The following is a 26953-nucleotide window of genomic DNA, read 5'->3' as shown; positions in this document are numbered from 1 at the left end:
TCAGTTCAGTAATCCATACTTGCTCATCCACATGCTTGTAAGTCATCAGCCTCCTGGTTTACTTTTAGTTACTGAAAACGCGCAATAACAGTGCAAATATAGAAGCATTCTTTCTTGGTATGAATGTGCCTGGGAATAAGTCATGGCAAGGTGACACTCAATGAAGTGACTGGTCAATGCCACGGTACAGATGCCTAAAGCACCTTGCTTCAGTTAGTAGAAGTCTCCAAATATGTATTTCCAATATAGATCCCCCTAAGAATCTAATGCAGCTACTATTGAAGCCAGGCTACACTTACTGCAAAACACATGTGTAAATATCCAGGAAAAGCACACTGCACTTTGTTACTAGAAGACATGGGACTGGATCTGCTTCAGTCATTATCTTGGTCTTTTGGGCAGAATTATTTAATGCCATGAGATTTCAGTTTCATCCAAATATGGTATAATTCCTACCTCACAAGAATATTTTGAAATTTCAGTCAGAACATTCTGGAACACAAATGTTAAAAGAAGAATATGGTAGCCAAAATATGCTAACCACACAAAAATTTTTGCCAGTAAGTCCAGTGAATCCTTTGGCTCTCTTCTTTTACATTTTTTTTTTTTTTTTTTCTGATTCCTGTGACATTTCTTTGGTTGGCCAGGCCATGCACTGGGAAAATAATATTGCAATAGAGATGAAAAGACATTGGGTTCAAGCCAAGCTATGATATGGGATAACCCTTTTTGGTTTATAGTCACCTTAAGTGCACAGGAGAATTATTTAATGTAAGGTGCCTTGAAGTTACAAAATTTTATGATCTTATTTTTTCAACTTTTTCCATACAAACTTCCTGGTGAATCCAGCATAAACTGCAAACAGAATACCTCCCTGAGTAGCCTTTGCAGTCTTTAAATTTTCCAGGCACAGGTTATCAGCAAGGATGTAACAAAGGTTCCAAGAGAGTTTAGGAACCTGTGATGTAAATTTCAGCTGAAATTGCTACCCAGAAAGCCACTGGCAAGCAGATCTTTCTCTCCCTCACTTTCAAAATCATGCACTGGGTACTGAACTAACTGTGTCTGATTTACTACGTGTCTCAGCTGACCTTCCAGTTCACTGGCCACGTTATTACATTTTCCTTGAGATTGGTAAACCTTGGCTCCCTCTGGTCCTTAATCTGAGCCTTGGGCATCCTATGAACATCATTCACCTTGATTGTCTCAGTGCATGACCTTTGTTTTGAACTCACTGGAGCTTCTGGGATGTTGTCTTTTTACATTCCAAAATGAACAATGTTCACAACTGAGATCTCAGAGCCTCAGATAAGAAACCATCTGAGGTGCCTTAGGCCATTTTTTAATACCTCAAGAAGATATTATTCCCATAATGTAATATTCTCTCTCAACAGAATTCCCCCTGTGAGACCTCTGTGTATCTCTTGGTGCCTCTGATCATTCTTGATCTTGAATAGAAACATTCTAAACTTCATACAATAGATTCATACTGATAATCCTGATAGAAGCTTAACTTGCTTTGGAGACTATGTATATATATATTTAGCTGGCACCTCTAAATTGATTAAATGTTTCATTCTGGTTATGAGGCCAATATTTTACCTTATTTATTTCCTAGCAAAAATCCTATAATTTACTTATGAGGCAACATGGTAAGAAGGAAATAGCCCATTACTTTGAATTATGAGTCTTGCATCTGTGTTCTAGGAAGATAGTCCCCATGAGGGAACACCCAGGTGAACTATACAACAGCTGGAAGCTCTTATTGCTGGAAAAGTTCGCATGGTGAGTGTATTGGAAGGATAAATTCCCAGGTAGCTGGAGAACTACCATTGAAGAACAGGCACCTGAGAACATTCTACAGTGTAGCTTGTGCTCTTTGTATGACTCCTACCAGCTACTGTTGGGAAGCAAAGCCCTTCTCTTACAGAGTGCTTAGCAAAATCAGTGGCAACTAGAACAAACTTGGTGTTATCAAATCTATAGCTGCAGAGATTTCTCAGTGGTTAGAGCACTTCCTGTGTAAGCATGAGGACCTGTAGAGGTCCAATAGACCACTGGACTTTTATCCCCAGGACCCACATAAACAATTAGGCTTGGCCACATGCAACTATAACCCTGGTTCTGGAGGAGAGCAGATACCTTGAAATTATAGGGTTTCAAGTAAAAAAACAAACTACTAGCCCTGAGATCAGTAAGTTTCAGGCTCAAATAGGAACAGGTGGAATAACAGTGGAGTAGGTCACCAGATGGGCATACAACACAAGTCCACACACATACCACAATGCACACACAGTCAACAGCAACAGCAGTGCTGAATGAAGCATTTCATGACAATATCTCTGTGCTTGTGGATGATGTAGACACAGCAAAGCTTAAGGAGTCTGTAATATCATGGAGGTGGTCTTGATATCCTTTGGAACAAAACAGTTTGCTTAATCTCTCATTGTGGCCTCTGTGATGCTATACAAAGCCCACAGCTTTGAAGTTTCTGCTGATGTACACTAAAATAAAGCAACCTGGAACAGAATTCCTTCTATGCATCTTAGTTAGAAGTAGGCTTCAATTCTAAGACCAACATTCACCAGCAATCTTTTGGGGAAAGTTCCTTCAACATTCTTGGCCTTGATTTCCTCATCAGTATATTAGGAAAAATAATTTATACTTTAAGAGGTCACTGCAAAGATTAAACAGCAGTAGTGAAAAAAAAAGAGTACATGGGGTGAAACAGATGTTTCATCAATGGAAGCTCTCATTACATGAAAATAACTATGGAAATGATGTTTATGACATTACTTTTTTTTTCCCTAGAGGTAGAGAGTCTCATTCTATCCCAGGCTGACCTGAAATTCACTATGTAGTCTCAGGGTGGCCTCTGAACTCACAGTGATCCTCCTACCTCTGCCTCCCGAGTGCTGGAATTAAAGGCATGCGCCACCAAACCTGGCTATGAGACTAATTTTTGAAGAAGTCCTTATCACAGAGTCTGGTCCATAGGAAGAACACAATACTTGTATAGTCTACTTACATTTCCTTTCCAAAACCCCAAAGAAAAATCATACAGCATCTCCCTCTTCTCTTCTAGAGTTATTAAAAATCTCCTCTTTACAAGATATTATGTTGTGTGTTCTGTGCTAAGACGTATGAAAAATGGAAATTGGATTCAAATAGTTGGCTATTTTTTTCTTTCTGTTATCTGTGAATTCATGAACATCTGTGTTAAAATTATTTTCCTCTGATACACAAAGAACATTAATTGCTACCATATGAGAGCATTTATTGTATGTGGATACACTATCTCATTTAATGCTTTCATTTTACAAAGTGATTATTACCCCCATTCTCATTTTATAGATGAGCATAACTTGGCTAATAGTAGTAAAATAAGTCTTGGTAATAGGCAACAGAGTTAGGGTTTAGACTTCCAAGTCAAACACCTTTGTTCAAACTCCTTATAGCATTTAACCTCCTTACCAAAGATGTAAACTCTAAGATAGCTTATTCTTTATTTTAAAGCAAGGTTATATACTATTATCCCCTTACCCCAACTCCTGTTAACATGGGTGTCCTCCTCAGTGGGCTTATTGATAGCTTATTCTTTTAGTAAACTATAAAATAATGAAAACTGAGTGAATCAAATGTCAGCTTGTTCATTAAGGAAGTACAAATAATATAAAATGGCAAGTCTGCTGCCTTCTTTTTACCACCTCTGTGTTCCAGGAGAACACTGAGCTCATCAATCCTCTTCCCAACACCTCTTTTGAACATTAATAATTTCCCAGAGTAAATCAGAAACTAAGAACAAATTTAATGAGTTTTTCCTAATGACATAAGCCTCATATCATTCTAGTTTTTGAACAAAATTACCATTTAGTTATCAAAGAATGTGGGTTGCAGTCCTCTATGGGCAGCAGTTAAAGAGAATTTAATAATTAAAAATTCTCAATAAAGTGGACACTTTTCATTCTCCAAAAGGGGGTTTTAACAGTCAGACATCTCATTTCTTTAGCAGTATAAGGATGTTTGCTTCTTGCCATCATTTGACTCACAAAACACATGCTTCCAATGTAAAATATGACTTATATACATTTTTAAACATCAATTATAATTTTCAATGAGCCAGATACAAAAGATATATTGATTCATGTCATTTGCATAAAATGCCAGTAAAGCTGACAGCATATTCACCCTTTGCTGTCCTTGAAGCCAAGCACAGAATGCTAAATCCCACAGTCATTAGTGATGCCAATCAGAATACGAGTGGCTCACTTTAGGATGACAAGTTGAGGCACCCTGATTTGTCAAACCATCTTACACAGTAACAATATCCTTAATAAATTATGTAGTTCTACAAAGAAACTAGAATCCGTATTATAATACTTATCAGTAAATCATTACATTGGAAGTAAATAGGGAGGATTAAATCAAAAGACTTGAATACAAATAAACTAGTATTTGAAAAGGATTATGCAACTTAAAGCATTAGTTTGTTCAGTCAATCTCTGTATGGTTTTGTTTGGTTTAGTTTTAAAATCTATTCTTTTCATAAAGGCAGTATCAGAAGAGGTAAAACTTAAAAAGGTGTTTCTATGATAAAGTAACTTAGAAAGTTTGTAGGGAAGTTGGAACTGTGACAGTGATAAACCTTGAGATATAAGAAGAAAGGTTGATTTATTAACTTCATGAAGATTCGGCAGAGGGCATGCCAGGTGCTTTCATTTATTTGAGACTGTCATATGGGAATGAGCCGATAGAACAGAGCTAAATGGGTAAAAGACACAGGAGGCAGATTTCAGCTCAGTATAAGAAAAGATGTAAAGGTTAGGATTGGGTTGAAGAGAGGGAGAAGTCAAGGTGTGATGTAGGTCCAATGGCAACCTCTGACTCAAGGTTACTCGTGACCAGAAAACTCCTTCAGAGCTGCCCTGAGCTGTGATAAGTGGCCAGGTTTATACACTTTCACTTATCTATTGGCTGTGGGCCTCCTCACAACGAGATGGAACCTTGGACAAAGTAACTGTGGCTAACACAGACCCTAGAAGAGATGGTGAATGGTCTCTCGACCAACAGCATTCCCAACAACTGGGGCAAAAGTCCTTTTAATCAAGTCTAACCCAGCCTAGTAAAATCTATGGACAATTTGGGAATGACTTCTACAAGATTCTTGCAATGGTCTTACTGAACAAACTTTATAGAAGAGAATGTTAGTGTGGTAAACTGCATTGACCTTATCTCCAAGCCAACCTGAAATTTTTTGCCTCTTTCCACCAGAAAAACCACTATCTCTGTTTTTGATGTCCCTAGGCAGCAACATCACCTTAGAGATAGTAAGGGACATGCACAGCATTGGTCAAAACAGAGATTCATTTGCATTATGTGACTATGTTGGGAGGCTGGCCATAGAATCTTGCTGACATCAATTATCCAGCTCACTCTGATTACCTGGTTATTAGTATCTCTTCCCTGGTGGATGTTCTTTGGTTGTAGCATTCAGAGATTTTCACACAGTATTACTTGGTGTATGTCCACTCACATATACTGGTATACGCATACCTTTACCTGAAGAATGATTGTCCTCTGTCTGCCTTACAGTTCTCTATGTAGTCACTATGTCACCACTGCCCAGATTTAAATTCCATAACTTACTAAATAGGGAAAATCTTGAAACATCCCCATTAAGGTCTAGAACTAGACAGGGGTGCCCACTCTCACCATTGCTTTTCAAGGCTTAACTAAAGCAATAAGATAAGGGAAAGAAATAAAAGGGATACAAATTGGCAAGGAAGAAGTCAAACTACACCTATACACAGATGACATGAGATAGCCTGGGATACACAAGAACCAAAAAATTACACTGAAAAACTTGTAGATATGATAAGTGCTTTCACCAAAATTGCAGGATATAAAATCAACACACAAAAATCAGTAGCCTTCATATACTCCAATAAAACACACATAGAGAAAAATCAGGGAAGCTGTCCTGTTTCACACACACACACACACACACACACACACAGAGAGAGAGAGAGAGAGAGAGAGAGAGAGAGAGAGAGAGAGAGAGAGAGAGAGAAAATACTGGAATGTCCCTAACCAAGGAAGTGTAAAACCTATACAATGAGAACCTAAAAACACTGAAGAAAGAACTAGAGGAAGACATGAGAAGATGGCATAACCTCCCATGCTCATGAATTAGAATTTATATTGTTAAAATAGCCATGCTACCAAAAGCAATAAATAAATTCAATACAATCTCAATCAACATCCAAGCAACATTCTTCCCAGAGTTAGACAAAACAGTCTCAAAATTCATATGGAAGCATAAAAGGCTTCAATAGCCAAAAACACATTCTGCAAAAGGAGTAACTCTGGTAACAGCACCATACCTGATTTCAATATATACTATAAAGCCACAGTACTAAAAACAGCATGGCACTGGCACAAAAACAAGCACAAATATCAATAGAATAGCATGAAGGTCCAGGTATGAGTTTAAGTAACTACCTGATCTTTAGCAAAGGGGCCAAGAAATGCTCACCTAAGACAAGACAAGCATTTTCAACAAGTGGTGTTGGAAAAATTGGATAACCACAAGTAGAAGAATGAATTTGGATCTTCTCCTTACACCATGCACAAAAATCAATTCCAAATAGATCAAGGACCTCAATGAAGACCTGAAATTCTATAATGACTAAAAGAAAAAATAGGGAAAAGACTCCAAGATACAGACGTAGGGAAAGATTTTCTGACTAAAACCCCAGTAGCCCAGAGAATTCAGCAAACACTCAACAAATGGGACCCCATGAAAGTACAAAGCTGTCATATGGATAAGCAAACCATCAACACAATCATAAGACAACCTACTGAATGGGAGAAAGTCTTTACCAGCCAAACCTCCAACAGAGGTTTAATATCTAGAATCTACAATGAACTCAAAAATGTAAACAATTTAAAAAAACACTAAAAATATGGGGCACAGAATTGAAGAGAGTTCTCTAAGGTAGAAATACAAATGACCAATAAACACCTAAAATGATGTTCAACATCTCTACTCTTCAGGGAAATGCAAATTAAAATGACTATGAGATTCTACCTCACTCCAGTCAGGATGGCAATCATCAAAAAAAAAAATTAAATGACAGTAAATGCTGGCAGGGGCAGGAGAAAAAGGAACCCTTATCATCCACTGCTGGTGGGAGTGCAATCTTATACTTCCACTACGGAAATGAGTATGGAAATGCCTCAAAACACTGAAAATAAAACTATAACTTGATGCAGCTATACCGCTTTTGGGCATATACCCTAAAGATTCTACTATTTACTATAGAGATACTTGCTTGGCTATATTTATCACTGCTCTTTTCATAATAGCTAGGAACTGGAATTAGCCCAGATGCCCATCAAAAATTGAATGGTTAATAAAGAAGTGGCACACACACAAAATGGAATTTTACTCAGCAGTAAGGAAAGAATAATGAAATTTGCAAGAAAATGGGTGGACTTGGAAGAAAACCATACTAAGCAAGGTCACATGGGTTCAGAAAGACAGACACCACATTGTCTCTCTCATGATCTTAGGGTCAGCTTCAGTTGACAGTAAGCAGTAGTAAGCATCAGGAGCTTTGACATGGAACTAGAATGAAGCTAGGAAAAAAGGGAAATAGGGAGGGAGGGATAGAAGGGCTACTCAACAAGGAAATCAGAGCTCTTAACACATCTGCCAAGGCTCAAGGAACACTACAGAAATGGGGCAAAAAGATCTGAAGAGCCTCAGGGTGGGTAGGAATAGCCTCAGGCACTGTTTACCCCACCTCACCCCACCCCACCCCAGAATAACTGAGATTGAGGCTTTTAGGATACCAAAATGAATTACCCAACCAAGGAGGCCAGTAGAATGGGGGCAGCGGATAGAAGAGTACAACCTTTTTATTAAAAAAAAAAAAATCAATAAACTGAAGCATAGTGGCACACCTCTAGCCACAGCTATGCACATTTGGCTTATGGGGAGAACCTTATGTGCAAATATAGGGAAGTCTTTCCAGAGACACCAGCTCTGCCATGCTTTCTGCACAGATTCTCAGATTCCTTTTCATCATGCTGTACCTACCTAGTCCACTGCAGTTTTAGTCCCTTAATCACAATGTCTCTTGATGACTAGCTGCGCATCAAGAGCACACTAGTTCTTTTGGTCAGGAAGACTTCTGTCAGTTTTATGTGTCTGTGTGGCTGCCATCTTCAGTGTAAGCAGCTGCGGCTTCCTAATGGGGCTCTACAGAGGATGGGCATGCTTCTTTTAATATTTCAAGGTCTGTTTCCTCTTCTGGCCAGAATTCCTTGTACATTTTCTTTTTGGGGGGAGGGTCCACATTTACTGATTTGAGATACCCTAAAACTAAGATGGGACACACTGGAGAAAAGAAAAAAAAAAAACTCTCAAGGCTATATTGATTAATCATCAAATTTTTCTTCTCAGCTATCTTCATTTTTCCCCAGGGACATTAGTTATAAGGATCAAATAGGCATACTTAGTATATTAGTCAAGGTTCTCTAGAGGAACAGAACTGCTAGAATGAATTATTTTAAAAAGAAGTTTATTGGATTAGTTTATGGTAATCCAATAGCAGCTGCAGGCCCAGAATCAAGGGACCTGGTAGCTGCTCAGTCCACATGGCCAGATGCCTCAGCAGTCCCTATTGGGCATTGCAGATGGTGCCAGAAAGCCTGGAGGCTTCCTGAGGAGCCGCTGGGTTTCGATCCACGCAGGTCTTCAGTTGATGCTGGTCTTCAGTCCATGCTGGAAAGCAGCGAGCAGCTCCAGCAGCCAAGTGGAAGGAAGGGAGGGAGGGAGGGAGGGAGGGAGGGAGGTTAGAAGGGAGGGAGGGAGGGAGGGAGGGAGGGAGGGAGGGAGGGAGGGAGGGAGGGAGGGAGGGAGGAAGGAAGGAAGGAAGGAAGGAAGGAAGGAAGGAAGGAAGGAAGGAAGGAAGGAAGGAAGGAAGGAAGGAAGGAAGGAAGGGACTCTTCACCCAGGGCTCACTCTGGGGAAAGGATTCCTCCTTTAGTTGATCCTTCCTGGAAGCCACCTCCAGAGACCCACCCGAAAGGGATTTCTGTGGATTACTAAACGGATCAAGTTGACAACACCTTAACCATTACAGTTACCAACAGTACTGGAGTTTTAACTTCAAAACAAAAAACACAGGTTTGATAAATTTAGGAATGAATTTTTGTAAATCTCAAAAAAAAGAATTAAAAAATCATACTAGTCTGGAAAGGGTCATGGCATTTAAGAAAACTAACAAGAACAAGGAACATCATTAATTTTTGTATTTTTAATAGGCTAGTTTTGAATTTTCCTATACTTTTGCTTCCCATGCATTAAATGACTTCATTTCCTGTTGCAGTCAGCTTTGTGTTGCTGGCAGAAAACACCTGACCAAGAACAGCTTGTGAGAGGAAACGGTTTATTTTGGCTTTCAGATTTGAGGGAAGCTCCATGATGGCAGGGGAAAACGATGGCATGAGCAGAGTGGATATCACTTCCTTTTCAAAATCAGGTGGACTATAGCAGGAGAGTGTACCAAACACTCATAAGGGGTAGCTGGATATAACATTCATAAGTCAACCCACCCACAATATACTGTCTTCAGGAAGCTCCAATTCCAAAATTGCCACCAGCTGGGGACCTAGCATTCAAAAACACTAAGCTTCAACCATTACACCACCATCAACATAGCAGAAATTTTAAGTATGTTTTTGGACAAACGGTTCATTTGGCCCATTTATGAGGAAATGCAATTGTTTGACACTTCTAAGATCTCTTGATTTTTCTTCTTAGGTTAAATGACTGTTGTTTAGTCTTGAGGAAAAAACTATTTCCTGGCAAAACTTTTAATATTTAATATTTAGTGCTTTATAAAACCCAGAAAGTTTAGAATGCACCATAATATGCAATAAAACTGACAATACCATCCCTTGATGATATACTAAGATTTTTATAAAGGGAAGATCTCTACTTGTAATTATTAGCATCTCTTTTAAATTCCCACCATCTCAAATTTTCACAAAAGCATCTTAGCCTTGAAAATGAAATTTAAAAATACTTTCTGGGACCAGAGATATGGCTGAGTTGGCAAAGTTCTTGCTTTACAAGCATGAAGTTGAGTCTGATCTCCAGCAAACATGTAAATATTAGGTGTTACAGTGTATGCCTGTAATCCTAGTGCTTGGGAAGTAGAGACAGGAAGGTGTCCCAGAGCAAACTGGCCAACTAAACAAATTGCTGAATTAAGGATTCAGTGATAGACTTGATTCAATAATTAAGGTGGAGAAACTAGAGGAAGACAGCTGGTGTTGACTTTTGGCTCCTATGTGTATATGCACACACACTTGTACATACAAGCATATTACACACATATGCATGAATGAGCTGTTGACCACAGAGACATACAAGTTTTCCCAAAAGACAGATTTTAGTCAGAGTACCTGATGACCCACCAAAGGTAATTGATAAGACCCTACTGCTGAAGACACTGTAGACTTTTGGTACGTATGGAACATGGAGTGACCTGGCTGGAATCTGGAAGACAGTCCCCAGATAGTTAGCTTTTCTAGTGCCAGAAGGTGCTACATGAGCGACTAGGGGAAAGTGACCAATATCTGTCCAAGCAACTCGTGGTCTAAGCTACTCAGCAGCAAGCAACCTGAGGTGATGCTCACACAAGTGCAATACTGGCACACAGCCATGGTGGGTAACCAACTGCTCTTGATTTGGCTAACTAATCTGCTCAGTGGAACAGAACCAAAGCTGGAGACGGGAAACAAGTCAGAGCCGTATCCAAAAATGAGCCCAATCTCCACTATCAAGCTCCAATCACGGGCTACAAGTGGGCCTACACCTATTAAATTCTCTCTAAAATAATAATGATTATTCCATTTCTGGTGCTGACTTCATTCTTCATTGGAGAATTTGCTTCTTTTTCAGATGGATGCAGATCCTGTGAAGAGAATCAGCCTACTGCACATCACCAGGGCCCCAGCTGAAACCAAGAGTAACTAGGGAAATGATCAAGAGTACTGCCCTCTTGGTGAACCTAGTATCAGCACAAAGGTGAAGGAGATAGAGAACACTCAACTTCTACCAAACAAGATATCCAGAGACACAGAGGCTCTCAAGACCTCATCACTTAAGTACACCTAAAATGAACCCATCATGGCTCAGGGAAATTTGTGAAAGAGGGGGCGGAAAGATTGTTAAGAGCCACAAGTTGGGTCATTATGCACAGAGACATTGCCTCTTACCGGTAACTGACGGCTATCCCCACAATGCACGACCCATATACCCCAATAAGGAGGATCCCTGCAGATGGGGGATGACAGGGAGGAGGCTACCAATGGTACCAACATGACTGTATACATACTGTGTGCATAACGAATAAAAAAATAAAATAAGGAATTTATAGACACAGGCAGCCAGCAAAGGAGAGATTTTATTGGAAGAGAAAGTGATAAGAAAGCAAAAGCACACAGACTGTGGAGTAGTGTGGGTGATCTGGCTGAGGACTGCATGGGATATTTGAGGGTTGTTCTTGCAGACTCAAGAGATGTTGATGAGAGGGGAGTGTTCAGTGGGGATTGAGTAGTTCCATATTTTGTAATTAAAATATAGTAAGTTAAATAACCTTGTGCTGACAGCATGCAAATAAGAGATTTGAAGCTGAAGTATAAGTATAGTGGGACCAATTTTCCTTTCAATTTCCCCTTAAGGTGGAAGGCAATAATTTTAAAAATCAGGAACAGCACCTGGGACGGCCAAGTCAGTATCCTATCCTTTCTGATTAGAAGACAGCAGTATTATGAAACCCAGCTGCCTATAAAAATACAAAAGTGTAACAAAAACTAAATAAAATGCTGAGTTTTAAAGTGACTTTTCATGTTCTTTTAAGCTAATACCATTTTTTAGGATGCCCTGCAATTATTCTAAACTGAGAAGCCAGAAACCCCACATTTCTTCCCTAACTTCTGAGAGTAAGGTTAACAATGGAAATATCTTATTTATCATTTCCTGTTTCTTTATTGGCAGTCTTAGATAGTAGAGACATACTCAGTAGGGCTGAACACTACGTTTGCTTAGTGTTGTAACTTTTTAAGTGCACTCAAATATACTTAAGTCAATAATAACATCTCTGATAGTCTCAAGGAGAATGTTCAGCCAACTGGTTCCTCTCAGCACCATAACAATTTATATCTGGAACCTTATAAAAATATTTGAAAACAATCATTCTAAAGAAATACCACTGCTTGCCACTAGCTGCAGGCTAAGACATCTGGATGATCTATTTTGCTCTCCTTTTTCTCTTATGGAGTAAGTCAGAAAATCATGCTTACTGCACTCCCCTTCCCCATCAACTTTTTTTTACATTTAAATAGTTGCAGTCAGAGGTCTTGTAAAACTCACCTTATAATGCATGTTTGAGATAACTCAAAGTAACTATTTCTTCCAGACCACACGTAGAAACCTAATGTCCTAATCTTGGTGGTAGGACAAAAGCCTAGCTTTTAGATAAAGATGTGGTTAACAGGGCTGGAGAGATGGCTTGGTGGTTACGCACTTGCCTGTGAAGCCTAAGGACCCCGGTTCGAGGCTCAGTTCCCCAGGACCCACGTTAGCCAGATGCACAAGGGGGCACATGCGTCTGGAGTTTGTTTGCAGTGGCTGGAGGCCCTGGCGTGCCCATTCTCTCTCTCTCTCTCTCTGCCTGTTGCTATCAAATAAATACATAAAAATAAAAAAAAAAAAGATGTGGTTAACAAATCCAAGTGTGTTTTATATGGCTCACTCCCCCCTCCTTTCCTTTAATTTCTGACTCGGAGTCCCTCATTCCTTCCCTCATTCGAGACATGTTATCCTTGCCTAAGATACCAAGTCATCTTTATACAACTGAAGTTGAATTCTCTTCATGCTGAAGTCTTATAACAGCACAGTAGTGTGTTACTAAAATCTGTCCTTATTATTTTAAGTAGTGTTTGGCTTTATCATGTTCTAGAATTGCATAGCTCAGTATTCATTAGGCTTCTTGGTATACCAAACCTGGAACCTGGGGTTTCCCTTTGTTCCCTTCTCTCGGACTTCTGCATTGTTTGAAAGCTGTGCTTTTTTCCTGCCTGCAACCTTTAGTTCTTCAGGCAAAAAGACAGCATGTGTTCTATTACAGTAATATTGAAAGAGGAATTTTCCATGTGTTACTTTTGCATTTTCTATTACTTTACCTGAAATACCAAATACCCACAAGGAATCTTCAAATATTTGTTTGAGCTTTTTGTAAATAATGTTCAGACTAGGGAGGTGGCTCAGTGGGTAGAAATGCTTGCTGAGAAAGGATGCTGACCACATAGAACTGGATGCAGTATAATCTTAGTATTTCTAGGGCAAGATGGGAGTCAGACACGGAAAGTCCTTGGAAGTTTGCTGGCCAACAGACCTGGTATATGCAATGGTGGACAAGAGACCCTGCCTCAATCAAGGACTTAGCCCTGAGGTTGTCCTCTGACCTCCACATGTGTGCTCATGTATTCTGCCCAATGACATAATTAAAAAAAAACAGGAGTATTTATTAAATTTACTTTGTACAATAAATGCAAATGCTGAAGTGGCCAGCAAAGGACTCTGAACATCCAAATCTGAACGTTCGTGAGTGCTGACATAATGTTCAAAAAGGCTCAGATTCTGAAGCATTAGGATTTGCAGATCAGAGATGCTAATACACAAAACCTATGTGAAATATATTAAAATTTGGCAAATCCCCAAATCTAACTCTTCTGATAGCAAGCATCCACTGGTTCTAGAAAGCTACTGCCATGATCCATCTCTAAGGTCTGCCAATCATCAAGGGTTTCTACTGTATACAAGTTTCTTCACTGTGCTATGCCATTTCCTGGATGACTATAATGCTGATGAAACTACTTGCCTTCCTAGGTTATCATGAGGATTCAATATGAAAACTCATACAAGTGAGAACATTGATACATATGAAAAGCTTGACGCTAGTTAATTCATTTTCTTGCCCATATGTGAAACATTTCTATTTCCTTAACAGCTTTCTTCTAATGAAAGAATAGTGATAACATTACTAAGAAAAATGTAATGTATACTTGAAAATTTTCATTAAGTAGTGAAATACATCAGACAAAATCAGGAAATGTACACCAAACAGAAAATCTACAGCAGAAGAGAGGAAATCAGTACAGAAGGCAAATGTGCAACATAATATTTTTTTAAAAGCTGGCTAAAGCAGCAATTAAGTAGCATTTTATAGCAGCTTCACCAGAAATATTAAAATTAACAGTTGTTATTGATTAACCTCTAACAAATTAGGATACTGTATTGGTGACTATGTGGTTACATGTGGTTTTACCCAACGGTTTGCAATACCTTTGAAAGGAAACAAACACTGTTAAGTCTGTTCACTGTAAATTATGCTGTCTATAACTCTGCATTTATAGCTCAGGCTCTCTTCCCTCCCACAGTATACAGATTTCTGAAGAAATCCTTTCCAATCTATCTCAGAGTACCAATTACTCAAGTGACATATATGTATGTGTATATCTCCTCAGATATGAAAAATGAGGAATGTTAAAGCCAGGGCCTGGAAGTGCCAGCATGTATCAGTGGAAGGATAACACCTACAAATTAAGACTTAAGTAACAGGAAGGGATATGAAGTCAAAATAACATATGCAAGATCAGATTAGATAACATAACAGCTGTTAGCATTCAGAGTTTGAGGTGTTGAAGTAGCAATATCCCTACAGGTAATAAGAATTGCATATTTCATTTATGTGGTATGTGATAGCTTCATTTCTGGCATTCAAAGGGAATTTCATCCCTATGGACAGGGAAGCAAAATTACTTTGGTAGAACAGGGATCTATTTATCTGTTTATTACACTTATAAATAAGGAAATGTAATTTAGTCTGCTGGGTCCGATATCCACATTCACCAAAAGATTACTGATTGGACTATGAAAAGGCTGACAAAAATATTTTCCAAATATTATCACACATAAACCCACACTTCTTCCCAAGCTCCTATTAAAATACTCAAGAGCTTAGAGAAAAAAAAAAAAAAAAACCCTTAAGCTTGCAGAGACCAAGTATTAAAATATACACAATTGATAACCTAACATCATTAAAGAGAAAATTTTTTAAGATCTGTCTCCCATCTGAGTATTTGGCACTGCATTCCCCAAGGAAGTAGCCTCAAATAGCTCAGTGCATGCATAATTGCTTTCTATTTCCTCTGCTGGACTAGTTACTTGCTTAATCTCCCTTACCCAAGCAAGAGAAAATGTATTAATACTGCTTTAGAAATTAATTAAAAGTTGTCAGCAGGCTTTATCCTATAATTTCATCCATTTCTTTGCATTTTTACTTTAGCATACAAAATGTGCCACCAACAAGGTATCCATTAAAAAAAAAAAGCTTGCATGAGAAAAAACAGATATAATCATCACATAATTGGACCATATTCACATTAGACAAGAAGTCTATGCTCACATACAAGTGATAATGCAAAGGAAAAGAAAATAGTAGTTCAGTAACAAAATAACATAAATATTTTATAAACAAATTAGATTTCAAGTTCTCCAACGTTTGTGACTAAAAAGCAGGTCAGGGCGATGGAGGAAGTGTGTGCTTCTGGCACGTGCTCATTTGGGCCCTTTTGACTTGGATTTTGCCTCCTTTGGAATTCTTCCATTTTGACTTTGAGTGAATCTGGCTACTGTAGAAACACCATCCACAAACTTGGTTTTGAAAAGGACATTTGCATTGTTGAACATACCTTCTTTGAGGGACACCACAATGAACTTAAAGGAAAGAGAAATTAAGAGAAAAGTTTATAATATTCTTGAAGATGTTCACTTTTTTTATAGTGGGGTCAAGAATGTTCAGGTTATTTTCATTATTTCTTTAAATTCTTGACTTAAAAAAATACACATTTTCAAACACTGAAAACAGTTATAGTTAGGCACCCAAACTAATAACTTTCTATCTTTCTCTCCGCCCACCCCAAGGCTACACAGTGTTTTTTATTGTCTTACAGATCTTAGGACTAAAAAGGGACAGGTAGCTGACAGTTGGTGGCTCATGTATATACATCTCAGTACTGCTGCAAGCTTCAGGCAAGCCTGGGCTACATAGTGAGTTCCAGGTCCATTGTGACTATAGAATGAGACACTGCCATTTCTTGGCTTCCTGCAGTTTATTGTTTCCTGGTGCCTGACTGCTTAGGCCATTTTCTATAGCTGCCATTCCATTTTGTTGTTGGACCGAGTTGCCTCAGTGAAATACTTCTGTCTTTGATATTTTAGGAATATCACAGAAAATCTCAAGTTCCTGTTACCCTAGCCCAAGTAGCACCTTTATATCATTATGAAAAGACACCATTTCAGTTTTATCTGCCCAGAATATTGCCCCAATAAATATACAACCAGTAGTAACTAAGGTAAGCGCACTCCCTAAAATTTTAGTGTATAACATATGAAACCACATATGGCAGCTAAAGATCTCACAATAGTGCAAGAAAACAAACTCTTGGGGATGTAACTTAGTTTGCTGAGTGCTCGTTTTACATCGACAAAGCTCTGGGATCCAGCCCCAGTACTTCATTAACTGGATGTGGAGGCCCATGCCTTATAATTCCATACTTGTGTGGGAAATAGAAGCAGGAAGACGAAAAGTTCAATGTCACCCTCTACTACAAAGCAAGTTTAAGGTCAGCCTGGGACACATGAGACCCAGTCTCAAAATAAATACATCAATAAATAATAGGGACCAGAGAGCTGGCTCAGCGGTTAAAGGTGCTAGCTTGCAATGCCTGGTGGTCTGGGTTTGATTCCCCAGTACCCATATATAGCCAGGTACACAAAATGGCACATGCATCTGGAGTTCATTAGCAGTCTCAAGAGGCCCTAGTGTGCCCATTTTCTCTCTCCTTCTCTCTGCTTACAAGTAAATAAATATTTTTCTTAAATGTCAATAAATAAATAAGAACTTCTTTTGGGCTTTTCAGTCAAGAGAAATGAAAAGTTTTCCCTGTTAAGTGCCACATGATTTTGATACTTTAATAAATCTATCTCTGAATCAGCTTTGTTTGCTTGCCATCCTTGTAGCAGCTAATTAGAGAAAACAATTACACTGCTCTAAACCAATTCTAAGTTATGTTCTTCATCATGCTTCAACCAACAGTTTTAATGCCTTATTTTTTATTTTTAAGGGATACTAAATCCTTTCTCTGGCATGGACATGTGTAGCAAGTGTTCTAGCACTAAGCTTTTTATCACTGGACTCATTCCTATTGGGCTAATTTTTTACCCAATTCTAAATATCTTAATTCACACTAATTATGAATAAAAAGGTTTAGAAAAAGAACACTCCTCCACTCACACTACTCCTTGAGACTTGATTCTGTTGCTTCTTACCTGAGAATGAGTGAAGTGTGTACGCAGCATCTGTCCTATATTCTGAGTATGAGAAAGATCCAAAGCTGCATCCACCTCATCCAAGATATAAATTGGAGCAGGTTTGAAGAGGAGCATGGACAGTATCAATGACAAAGCCACTAAAGACCTAAGAAGGAGTGTAAAGGAAAATTACAAACATGTTACCATTTCTGCCACTCCTGAAACAGATCTATAATCCAATCAGTATGACCAATAGTACATTCATCTCAAAGACAGACATATAAAAATGAATCTAAGCTTCCACTTCTTGTCACAAGTCTACCATTTTATAAAACAATTTTTATGCTGTCATATGATGTTTAGCACTTGTATTACAGAAAAAGAAAATTATGTTATGTTATTTGATCCCCTTTTCCAAGTCTTTATTTATAGAGTCAAGGAAGTAGGAGAGGAAGGGCTATTATTTATTAAGGAAATAGCTATAATTATGGTAACAGTGTAATAGCTTAGGTGACCATTTAAACTTTTATTCATATGTATGCACCCACATGAACACACACATTCATACACATGTATAATCAGAAGTTCACACAATCTACATTTAAAATTTGAAATTATACTTATCCATAATTTCCATGTTTTCAGTTTTTTTGTTCACTATCCTCTTTAACTGCTTATCTGAAATTAAGTTCTAATCTAATATGAAGAACTGTAATTATTCGTAAGAATTTCATAAAGATATTTGACTATAACATATGCATAGCACTAGAAAGAGATTTATAACATTTATAACATACTTATACAATTTTAAGTATCTTCTGACATGCAGCAGAAGTCAAATGTATAATGCATTCCAATAGGTTTTGGTTTTTTATATTACTATTTTATTTTGAAACAGGGTCTCATGTAGCTCAAGCCGGCCCCAAACAATAATCTTGAAATCCTTATTCTTTTGCTCATACCAAGTGTAAATACTAGGATTACAAGTATGTGTCACTACTCCCAGTTTTTAAAAGGATACTAAGAAACATTTAGGTGGGGTTGAAAGTGTCAGTCAAGTACACAGGCATCTAGGATTTCTAGTAAACAAATGAAATAGTGCAATAAAAAAATCATAGTGATATTGACATACATATGTATAAAGAGAAGCCAAGGTACTGAGCATTAAATTTAATTTTTTAAACATATAGCTCACACTAAGACTTTAGTTGCTATGTTGGATAGTAGAATAACTAAAAATAAAGTTGTACTATCTTAATCATGGAAATAATTTGCAGATCTTAAGTAAGATGCATACATTTTTTTTTTTATTCTGCCAAACATTTTCTAGAAGTTTTGGTAAAATAGTTAAAGACACTATAATTTAAACTGTGGAATTAAATTTTGATAGTTAGGACTTCTTATAGATTAAAGTATTTAGTTTTCTCAATCTAGCATGCACTATATATTTTACTCATAAAAATGACAAAGGAGGGCTGGAAACATGGCTTAGTGGTTAAGGAATTTGACTGACAAGTCAAAGGACCCAGTTTCAATTCCACAGCACCCATGTAAGCCAGATGCACAAGGTGGTGCATGCGTCTGGAGTTCGTATGCAGTGGCTAGAGACCATGGCATACCTATTCTCCCTCTCTTTCCCTCTCATAAATAAGTAAAAATAAATATTTTTTTAAATGACAAAGGAGTTCATAAGACAACTTAGCAGGCTTCACTGGAGGTTTTAAGTATTGGGCTGCCTAAAGGTAAGGAATTAGGGTACATGACATATATATTAGGTTTTTATTAGCATGGTGATTTTCGTAACTTCTGTGCAGGACTCAGAAAAACTTCCCTGAACTTCATATATGAACTTGATCTTCCTTTGTGGAGATGTCAGGTTCTATCTGACATCACTTTCATTTTGCCTGAGAACTTCCATTAAGAATTTCCTTTGGTCTGCTGTATAAAATTATTTTCACTTTTGTCTGAAAAAAAATGTATTGCCTTCAATATAAGGAATTTATCTTTTAGATATAGGATCTGCTTTGCACATTTTGTTTTCAGTACTTTATGCATGTTCCAAACTTCTGGCTGCATTGTTTCAGATAAGAAATGGAAAGTCATTCCTATGCTTGTTCCTTGGCAAATATGCCGATTCTTGCTTTAAAATTGTTCCTAATCGTGGACTTCAGCAATTTCACATGTGCCTTACTGTATGCTTGATGTATTCATGCATGTACTTATCTTGCTATGAACTTAAGAGGTCTGAAATATGTGGTTCTACAGAATTCACCACTATTTCTTCCAGGTGTTTTTCTGTCTACACCTTCCTCTCTTTTTGGAGTTCTAAATACAAGTATGTCAGCTTTCCACATGGCATTGAAACTAGGTTCTTTCTTTCTTTCTTTCTTTCTTTCTTTCTTTCTTTCTTTCTTTCTTTCTTTCTTTCTTTCTTTTTTTTGTACTTAGCTCAAGTAGATTCTACTGCTAAGTCTTCAGGCTCATTCACCTCTTTAGAGTCTATTCTTCTTCTATAATCTAGTAAACTTTGCACATTGAGTAGCTTTGTGTCTCTGAGATGTCTCACCAAATTGTTTTTAAAAGCTTCTATCTCCCCCCCCCCCCAGGTATACATGTATGTATGTGTACAACAGGTATCCTCCTTTATCATCCATCCATCCATATATTTTCACAAGACAAGGTCTCTACCTCTACCAGGAGCTGCTACTTATCAGTGAACCCAAGTGGCTGTGGCCTCAGCTCTACCACACCAGAGTCACAGACATATATGGCAAGCCCCAACTTTTTACATGGGTTCTGGGAGTTGAGTTTGGTAGTTTCCAGCCTGACAGAATTCATGCCTAAGAACTCTTTAATGCTGAATCACCACCCTAGCTAAATATTTTGCTTTTTTTTTTTTTTTTGGTTTTTACTGACTTATTATTATTTTTTTTTGGTTAATTCTTGACATCAGTTATTCCTAACTCTAAATTCGTGATCCATTAGTTGCATCATTTCTATCATTTCTAGGCCTGTTTTTTTTCCTAGGTTAGCATCATTTTCTTGAGTTTTATGTAGTAACTTTTATTAGACACTGGATATTATATTATATAGGGTCTCTGGTCTTTAAGGAGGAGTAAGAAGCAGGTGGCTTAGTTCTGATAAACAATCTGACATGCAAATAAATTCTAACCTATGTTTCCTTTCTTAGTGAGACAAATTAGGTTCCCCTTACTGCTTGTAATGTCCAAAAATTGCTACTAGTGGGGATGGGGAGATGGTTTAGCAATTAAAGGCACTGGCTTTGCAAAGCCTGCTGGCCCAGGTTCAATTCCCCAACTATCCACATAAAGCTGGATGGGCATTCATTTGCAGCAGCAAGAGACTTTGGCATACCCATAAACACACAAATAAACAAAATAACCAGAAAACAAACATATAAACGAAAACCATAAAATGCCACTAGGGAGAAAGTTATATAAATAAGGGCTGGTATTTCTTTCAATTATACATGATTCTAAATGACCTAATCATGTTTTAATGTTGTTTTTATATATTTCATTTAGTTTTGTAGATTTTTTATTCTTTCTTGTGCTTGACAGGCAGATACTCTAACTCTGCACAACATCCTTAACTCTCTGTTTATTCTTCCTCCTCCTTCACCGCCTATTATTTTAATCAAATGTTGTAACCAAAGTTCTTACAATTACTGATTATTAATCTTCATTGCCAAGTTGACTGGATTTACAATCACCATGGAAACAACAGCTATGGATGTGCGTCAGGATGTTTGCCAGAAGGTTTAACTGAAGAGAGAATGAGGACCCTAAGTGTGGTGATACATTGCACAGGCTGGGATCTAGGACTGAATGCGGGAGGGGAAACATCAATCCTATCTCTGTCTCTCAATATGGATGCCATTCGAGCAGCTGTCTCATGCTATTGCTGCCATGGCCTACCTACTCCAATGGGCAGCATAACCCCATCTTTAAGTTGCTTTTGTCAGTGCTTTATCACAGCAACAAGAAAAATAGCTATTATAGTTCTATGTATTAGACTTCTCGAATTCTATATACAAAGGTAGCTGTGCAAATCAAACCTAAAATAGAATTGCAGAGTGATAAAATGATGGATTGCAGTAAGGCAAGAAAAATAAAGAAACTATAATGTTATAAAGGGAATTACTCACCTTTGACCTCCACTAAGCTCAGTTAGGTTTTCTTTCCATGTATTTCCCAAGGCAACCTTGAATTCCAAACCATCCAAAACTGTTTGCCCTTCTGGTGGTGCAAGCATAGCATTGGCACCAGGCAAAAGTGTAGAAAATATAGACCCAAAGTCCTTGTTCACCTAGATGAAAATATGTAAATGTATGTTATGTATGTATGTATGTATGCATGCATGCATCCATGCATGGTGTTAAAGCTTCAGAAACTCTCCAAGTATAATCAATTGTTGGTATACATAGAGATACAACTCTAAGACCATCACGTTGTCTGTTATGATTTGAGAACCTGAGAACTATGGCTCATGTGGTAAATACAACAATTCCCATTTGCTGTTTATGATGACTAATGCATGGCACAAGAGATGGCTCACAGAGCCAGTTCTATTTACTTTGGCCCTGTATAGAAACAGTTTACTGAGCCTTGCTCTAACTCCCAAGAAGAACTAGAGGCCATGTTTCTCCTTCTACTCCAAACTTTGATATTTTTGTAGAAACTATTGCAGAAATCCTCAAGATCACATATTTATGCCACACAGAAGAATAAAAAAAAATAGAGATGCAAACACAAAAATAAATCTACTTTGTCATAAAATGTTTTCCTAGAATTTTTTTTTTTTTCCTGTTGACTAACAGGGTTAGATGGGGCAGTCACCCACTAAAAAGCTAGTAACTAAAACAAAAGCCAAGAGGCATAAAATCAAAGACCAACTACTCAAGATGTTAAAGGACTCTTTTCTGTATATTATCTTAGCCAAAGAGTTTATATTTAAGACCTTAAATTGCACTGGATCCCCCAGAAGAATCTAGGACACTCATTTGGCCTCTTCAAATTGCCACAGTAGGAAACACAGGCCCAAAATGTAGCTTTAAAAATATGTATACATATTTATTTACTTGAGAAAGACAGGGAGAGAGACAGAGAATATGGGCACACCAGGGCCTCCAGCCACAGCAAACTAACTCCAGCTGCATGTACCTCCTTGTGCATCTGGTTTACGTGGGTCCTGGAGAGTCAATCTGAGATCCTGTGGCTTTGTAGGCAAACGCCATAACTGCTAAGCCATCTCTCTCTCCAGCCCTAAAATGTAGCTTTTAATAAAGGGTACTTGTTGGGCTGGAGAGATGGCTTAGCGGTTAAGCGCTCGCCTATGAAGCCTATGGACCCCGGTTCGAGGCTCGGTTCCCCAGGTCCCACGTTAGCCAGATGCACAAGGGGGCGCACGCGTCTGGAGTTCGTTTGCAGTGGTTCGAGGCTCGGTTCCCCAGGTCCCACGTTAGCCAGATGCACAAGGGGGCGCACGCGTCTGGAGTTCGTTTGCAGTGGCTGGAAGCCCTGGCGCGCCCATTCTCTCTCTCTCCCTCTGTCTTTCTCTCTGTGTCTGTTGCTCTCAAATAAATAAATAAATAAATAAAAAAATAAATAAAATAAAGGGTACTTGTGCCTATACATTTGATCGATGATTTGTGTATCTGGCCATTAGTATTTACAGACATTATTAATAATCGTAGAGAGTTCAGCATATTTGTACATATACAGAAAAACCCACACTCTCCATTTCCTTTAAGTCTACATATCCTCCAGGACTTAACAGTCATGCTCTCTAGGACAATCACCAAATTTTAAGTTCAGGTATACAAATGCAGGTGTAAACACACTTAGGAGATCTCTCAGATACAAGAGGGCTAAGGAATACAGACTTAACTTTTTAAAAGCAAGTACACATGAAGTAGAAAGTACCCTATACCATCAGTTTTATCTGAAACAGATTTTCAGAAGTCACCACAAAGTAGTCAAAGCAGGGCTAGAGAGATGGCTTTGCGGTTAAGCCCTTGCCTGTGAAGCCTAAGGACCCCGGTTTGAGGCTCCATTCCCCAGGACCCACGTTAGCCAGAGGCACAAGGGGGCACACGTATCTGGAGTTCGTTTGCAGTGGCTGGAAGCCCTGGTGCGCCTACTGTCTCTCTCTCTCTCTCTCTATCTGCCTCTTTCTCTCTCTGTCACTCTCAAATAAATAAAAATGAACAAAAAAAAAATCTTAAAAAAATAGTCAAAGCACTACCATCATCTGGGGAATTGGTAGAACAATGCCACTAAACCCTGAACACAATCATAGACTCCATCAGTAAGTCCTCCCACGGAGGAAAAGAGCACATCAGTTGGTGATAAAAAGACTACACCTCTATATATATAGCACTCTTTTTACATATGTTAATAAATTACTATAAAGATGAAATACATAATTCTATAAACTAGTAAATGGTAAAAAGGAAAAAAAAAATAAGACCAAAATAATACCTAAAATACTCTGGCTTGAAAACCAGACAGAAGCATATGATAAGCATTATTTGCTTTGGAATCTTGAATGTTGGCTATTGGGAAAGAGCAGAATCAGTTAACAAACTACATTTTCATTTGTAGTAAGTGTGCAAACCATGTGAGGGGATCGCTGTGTTAATAGGTTTGCACATCAAACAAGAATAACTGCATCAAGTTTCTGCATGCATTGTAAAAACAGCAAACAAATTCTATAGGAAGAAGTAACAATGAAATCAAGTCTCAGAGTAGGGAATAATTACACTGCTATTTCAAAAAATAAAGTTCCCACCAACATAAGTAAGAAGACAAAATGCCTAGCTGAATCAGTGAAGGCACAGGCTTGCTCAAGTACCAAACAACCAGACAGATTGATGAAGTCAGGGAAGTTGTACCAACTGTAAAGCTTGAAATCCTGTCAAAGTTGCCATAAAACAAAGAAAATATGGTAATTGGCAGTATTGTTGAATAAAAGTGCTAAAATAACGCTGAGTTCATTTATAGTCCATTTTAAGAGATAAAGTGGTGAATCAGCAGCAAAGGTCAAGTTCAACTTTTGTTTCTAGCAAGAAGAGAAACCCAGTTCTACCTTTAGACTGACTATACGCTGTGAAGCAAACTACCTTCTCTCTCTATGCTTTAGTTTCCTCACCTACAATACAAGGTTCCTATCCATCAATCACAGAGCTGTTTTAATACATAAAGTAATTACCAGAATAATTCAATTATTCATCAATATTAACAATGTGTAGAATGTGTTGCTAAGACCTTCAGAATAGAGTATAAATTATGAAATGCAATTAACAATTTGTAAGTAATAAAAAACACATTAATCTTGCTATAGAGGTAGCTGATAAAACAGCCTTGTGTGCTTCCCATGCAACTAAAAATCACCAGCTATACACACTGAAGTGTTTGAGGCAGAACAAGTATGACGGGGATGTGGTAGAGAAGCTTTAGAGCCCTGAGATATGCCATGGCCTCACAAAGTACCTACTGCTTTACAGATCAGTTCTGAACCAGGGGGGAACACAGCTAGAAGAAAAAGAGTAAGCAGAAGACCCTAGTGGTCCTCACTCCTACCATTGACACCTGAAGCTCTTGCTCCTGGAATGCTAACAGGCTACCAGAGAACTACTGTGCCCCACAGAAAGGTTAGAAAATGTACCCTTATTACCTGGGACTTGCCACCTAGGACCCTATAGAGCAAGAAGACAAGTGCTAGTCTTTGCCCAAACACCAAGAAGTATCTGGACAGCCTAGCTTGCATAGGATGGACCCTATAAAATTCTTCATACAGTGTGCCAGGTGTCACATGTGGACCCATTGTTGTATCACTATTACATTCCCTATGCCACACCATCCTAGGTCCAAAGTTGCCCCACCTCATGCAACCCACACAAACTGATGGTGTTACATCTCCGCAGCTATATCTGCTGTGTCTTGCCTACAAAAGTTCACCAGAACACCATCAACCGTCTACAACTTGTGGAAATTGATGGACTGGATGGCTTACACCTGCTACAAGACACACTGTGCTAATATATTCCCCCCACCCCCATAAATGAGCTGCAATGCATCCTAGTTGCCAAAGTAATCCCACAGTGCCTACAGTAAAGGCTACTGAGAAACCTGAAAGAACTGCTGACACTGAATTCAACCTATGAAGCTGCATAAACAGTTTGTAGACTAAATAACTGAAGTGGGACCAAAGCCAGTATGATATGACCTACTCTACTGAGACCTCAGAAGCATCACCAGGAGAATGTCTTTCACTATGAAATCCTCCCAATAAAATTTGTAAAGTCTATGATCCACTAGAGGTACAAATGCAGTAGAGACAAAAGCATAAAAAAAGAAGGCAACACAATGCTTTCAAAGGAACATGCCAATTCTCCATCAATAGTCTTAGAAATAAAGGAGACATTGAGGAAGTGCCAGATAAGGAATTCAAAAGACTTTTAACAAAACCCAATGAGAAAAAAAGAATACAGAGAATGCAGTCAAATTAGGAAAATACTCTATTATATGAGCAATTCAGCAGAGATAATAGAAATGATTTAAAAAATGTGTTAAACAAGAATCTTGAAGTAGATAGAACTCAATAAAGAAAACAGGATACACAGCTGGGAGCATCAGTTTAAAGACTAGATCAACAGTAAGAAAAAGTTCTGAGCTTAAAAATAGGGCTGTTGGGGCTGGAGAGATGGCTTAGCGGTTAAGCGCTTGCCTGTGAAGCCTAAGGACCCCGGTTCGAGGCTCGGTTCCCCAGGACCCACATTAGCCAGATGCACAAGGGGACGCACGCATCTGGAGTTCGTTTGCAGAGGCTGGAAAGCCCTGGCACGGCCATTCTCTCTCTCTCCCTCTATCTGTCTTTCTCTCTGTGTCTGTCGCTCTCAAATAAATAAATAAAAAATTAAAAAAAAAATAGGGCTGTTGAAATAACCAAGTCAAACCAAAATAAACAAATAAATAAATAAAACCCCAAACCAAACAAACAAATAAAAAGGAACATAAATTAAAAAAAAAAAAAGACTTATGGAACACTATCACATAATGGGTGTTACAAAGTATAAATATTGGGAAAGATACAAACAACTGAATATAGGATGTTGAAAGGACTTCTGTGTGGTATATTCCACCTAAGAGGTCCTCTCTGATACATAATCAAAAACAAATGTCAGAAGTACAAAACAAAGAGAATTCTAAAAACACCAAGAGAAAACCATCAAATCATATATACAAGAATTTCCAATTAAGCTAACAACAAAAGGGGCTGGGGTGATGGCTCAAGTGGTTAAAGTTGCTTGCTTACAAAGCCTACCGATCCATGTTCAATTCCCCAGTAGCCACATAAATCCAGATGCACAAAATGGCCCATGTACAAAGAGGCACATGTATCTGAAGCTTGTCTGCAGAGGCAAGAGGCTCTAGTGTGCCTATATTCTTTCAGTCTCTCTCAAATAAATAAATA

At 38.3% G+C, this 26953-nt stretch overlaps 1 protein-coding gene across 2 annotated transcripts in view; it reads right to left on the bottom strand.

Annotated features, from left to right (window-relative positions):
• Window positions 1–13584: 13584 nt before the first annotated feature.
• Smc2 (structural maintenance of chromosomes 2) overlaps window positions 13585–26953 on the bottom strand; it is a 54445-nt gene continuing 41076 nt past the window's right edge. For both annotated transcript variants that reach the window (XM_004656975.2, XM_045152715.1), the window contains 3 exons: window positions 21624–21784; window positions 17474–17621; window positions 13585–15859 (listed from right to left, as the gene is read on the bottom strand). In XM_004656975.2, the coding sequence (XP_004657032.1) occupies window positions 15701–15859; window positions 17474–17621; window positions 21624–21784 (468 nt within the window). In that variant the 3' untranslated portion in view covers window positions 13585–15700. The remainder of the gene's footprint in view (window positions 15860–17473; window positions 17622–21623; window positions 21785–26953) is intronic.

Source organism: Jaculus jaculus, chromosome 1, assembly GCF_020740685.1.
Source record: "Jaculus jaculus isolate mJacJac1 chromosome 1, mJacJac1.mat.Y.cur, whole genome shotgun sequence".
Classification (NCBI taxonomy): domain Eukaryota; kingdom Metazoa; phylum Chordata; class Mammalia; order Rodentia; family Dipodidae; genus Jaculus; species Jaculus jaculus.
This window is presented reverse-complemented; position numbering and strand designations above follow the sequence as displayed.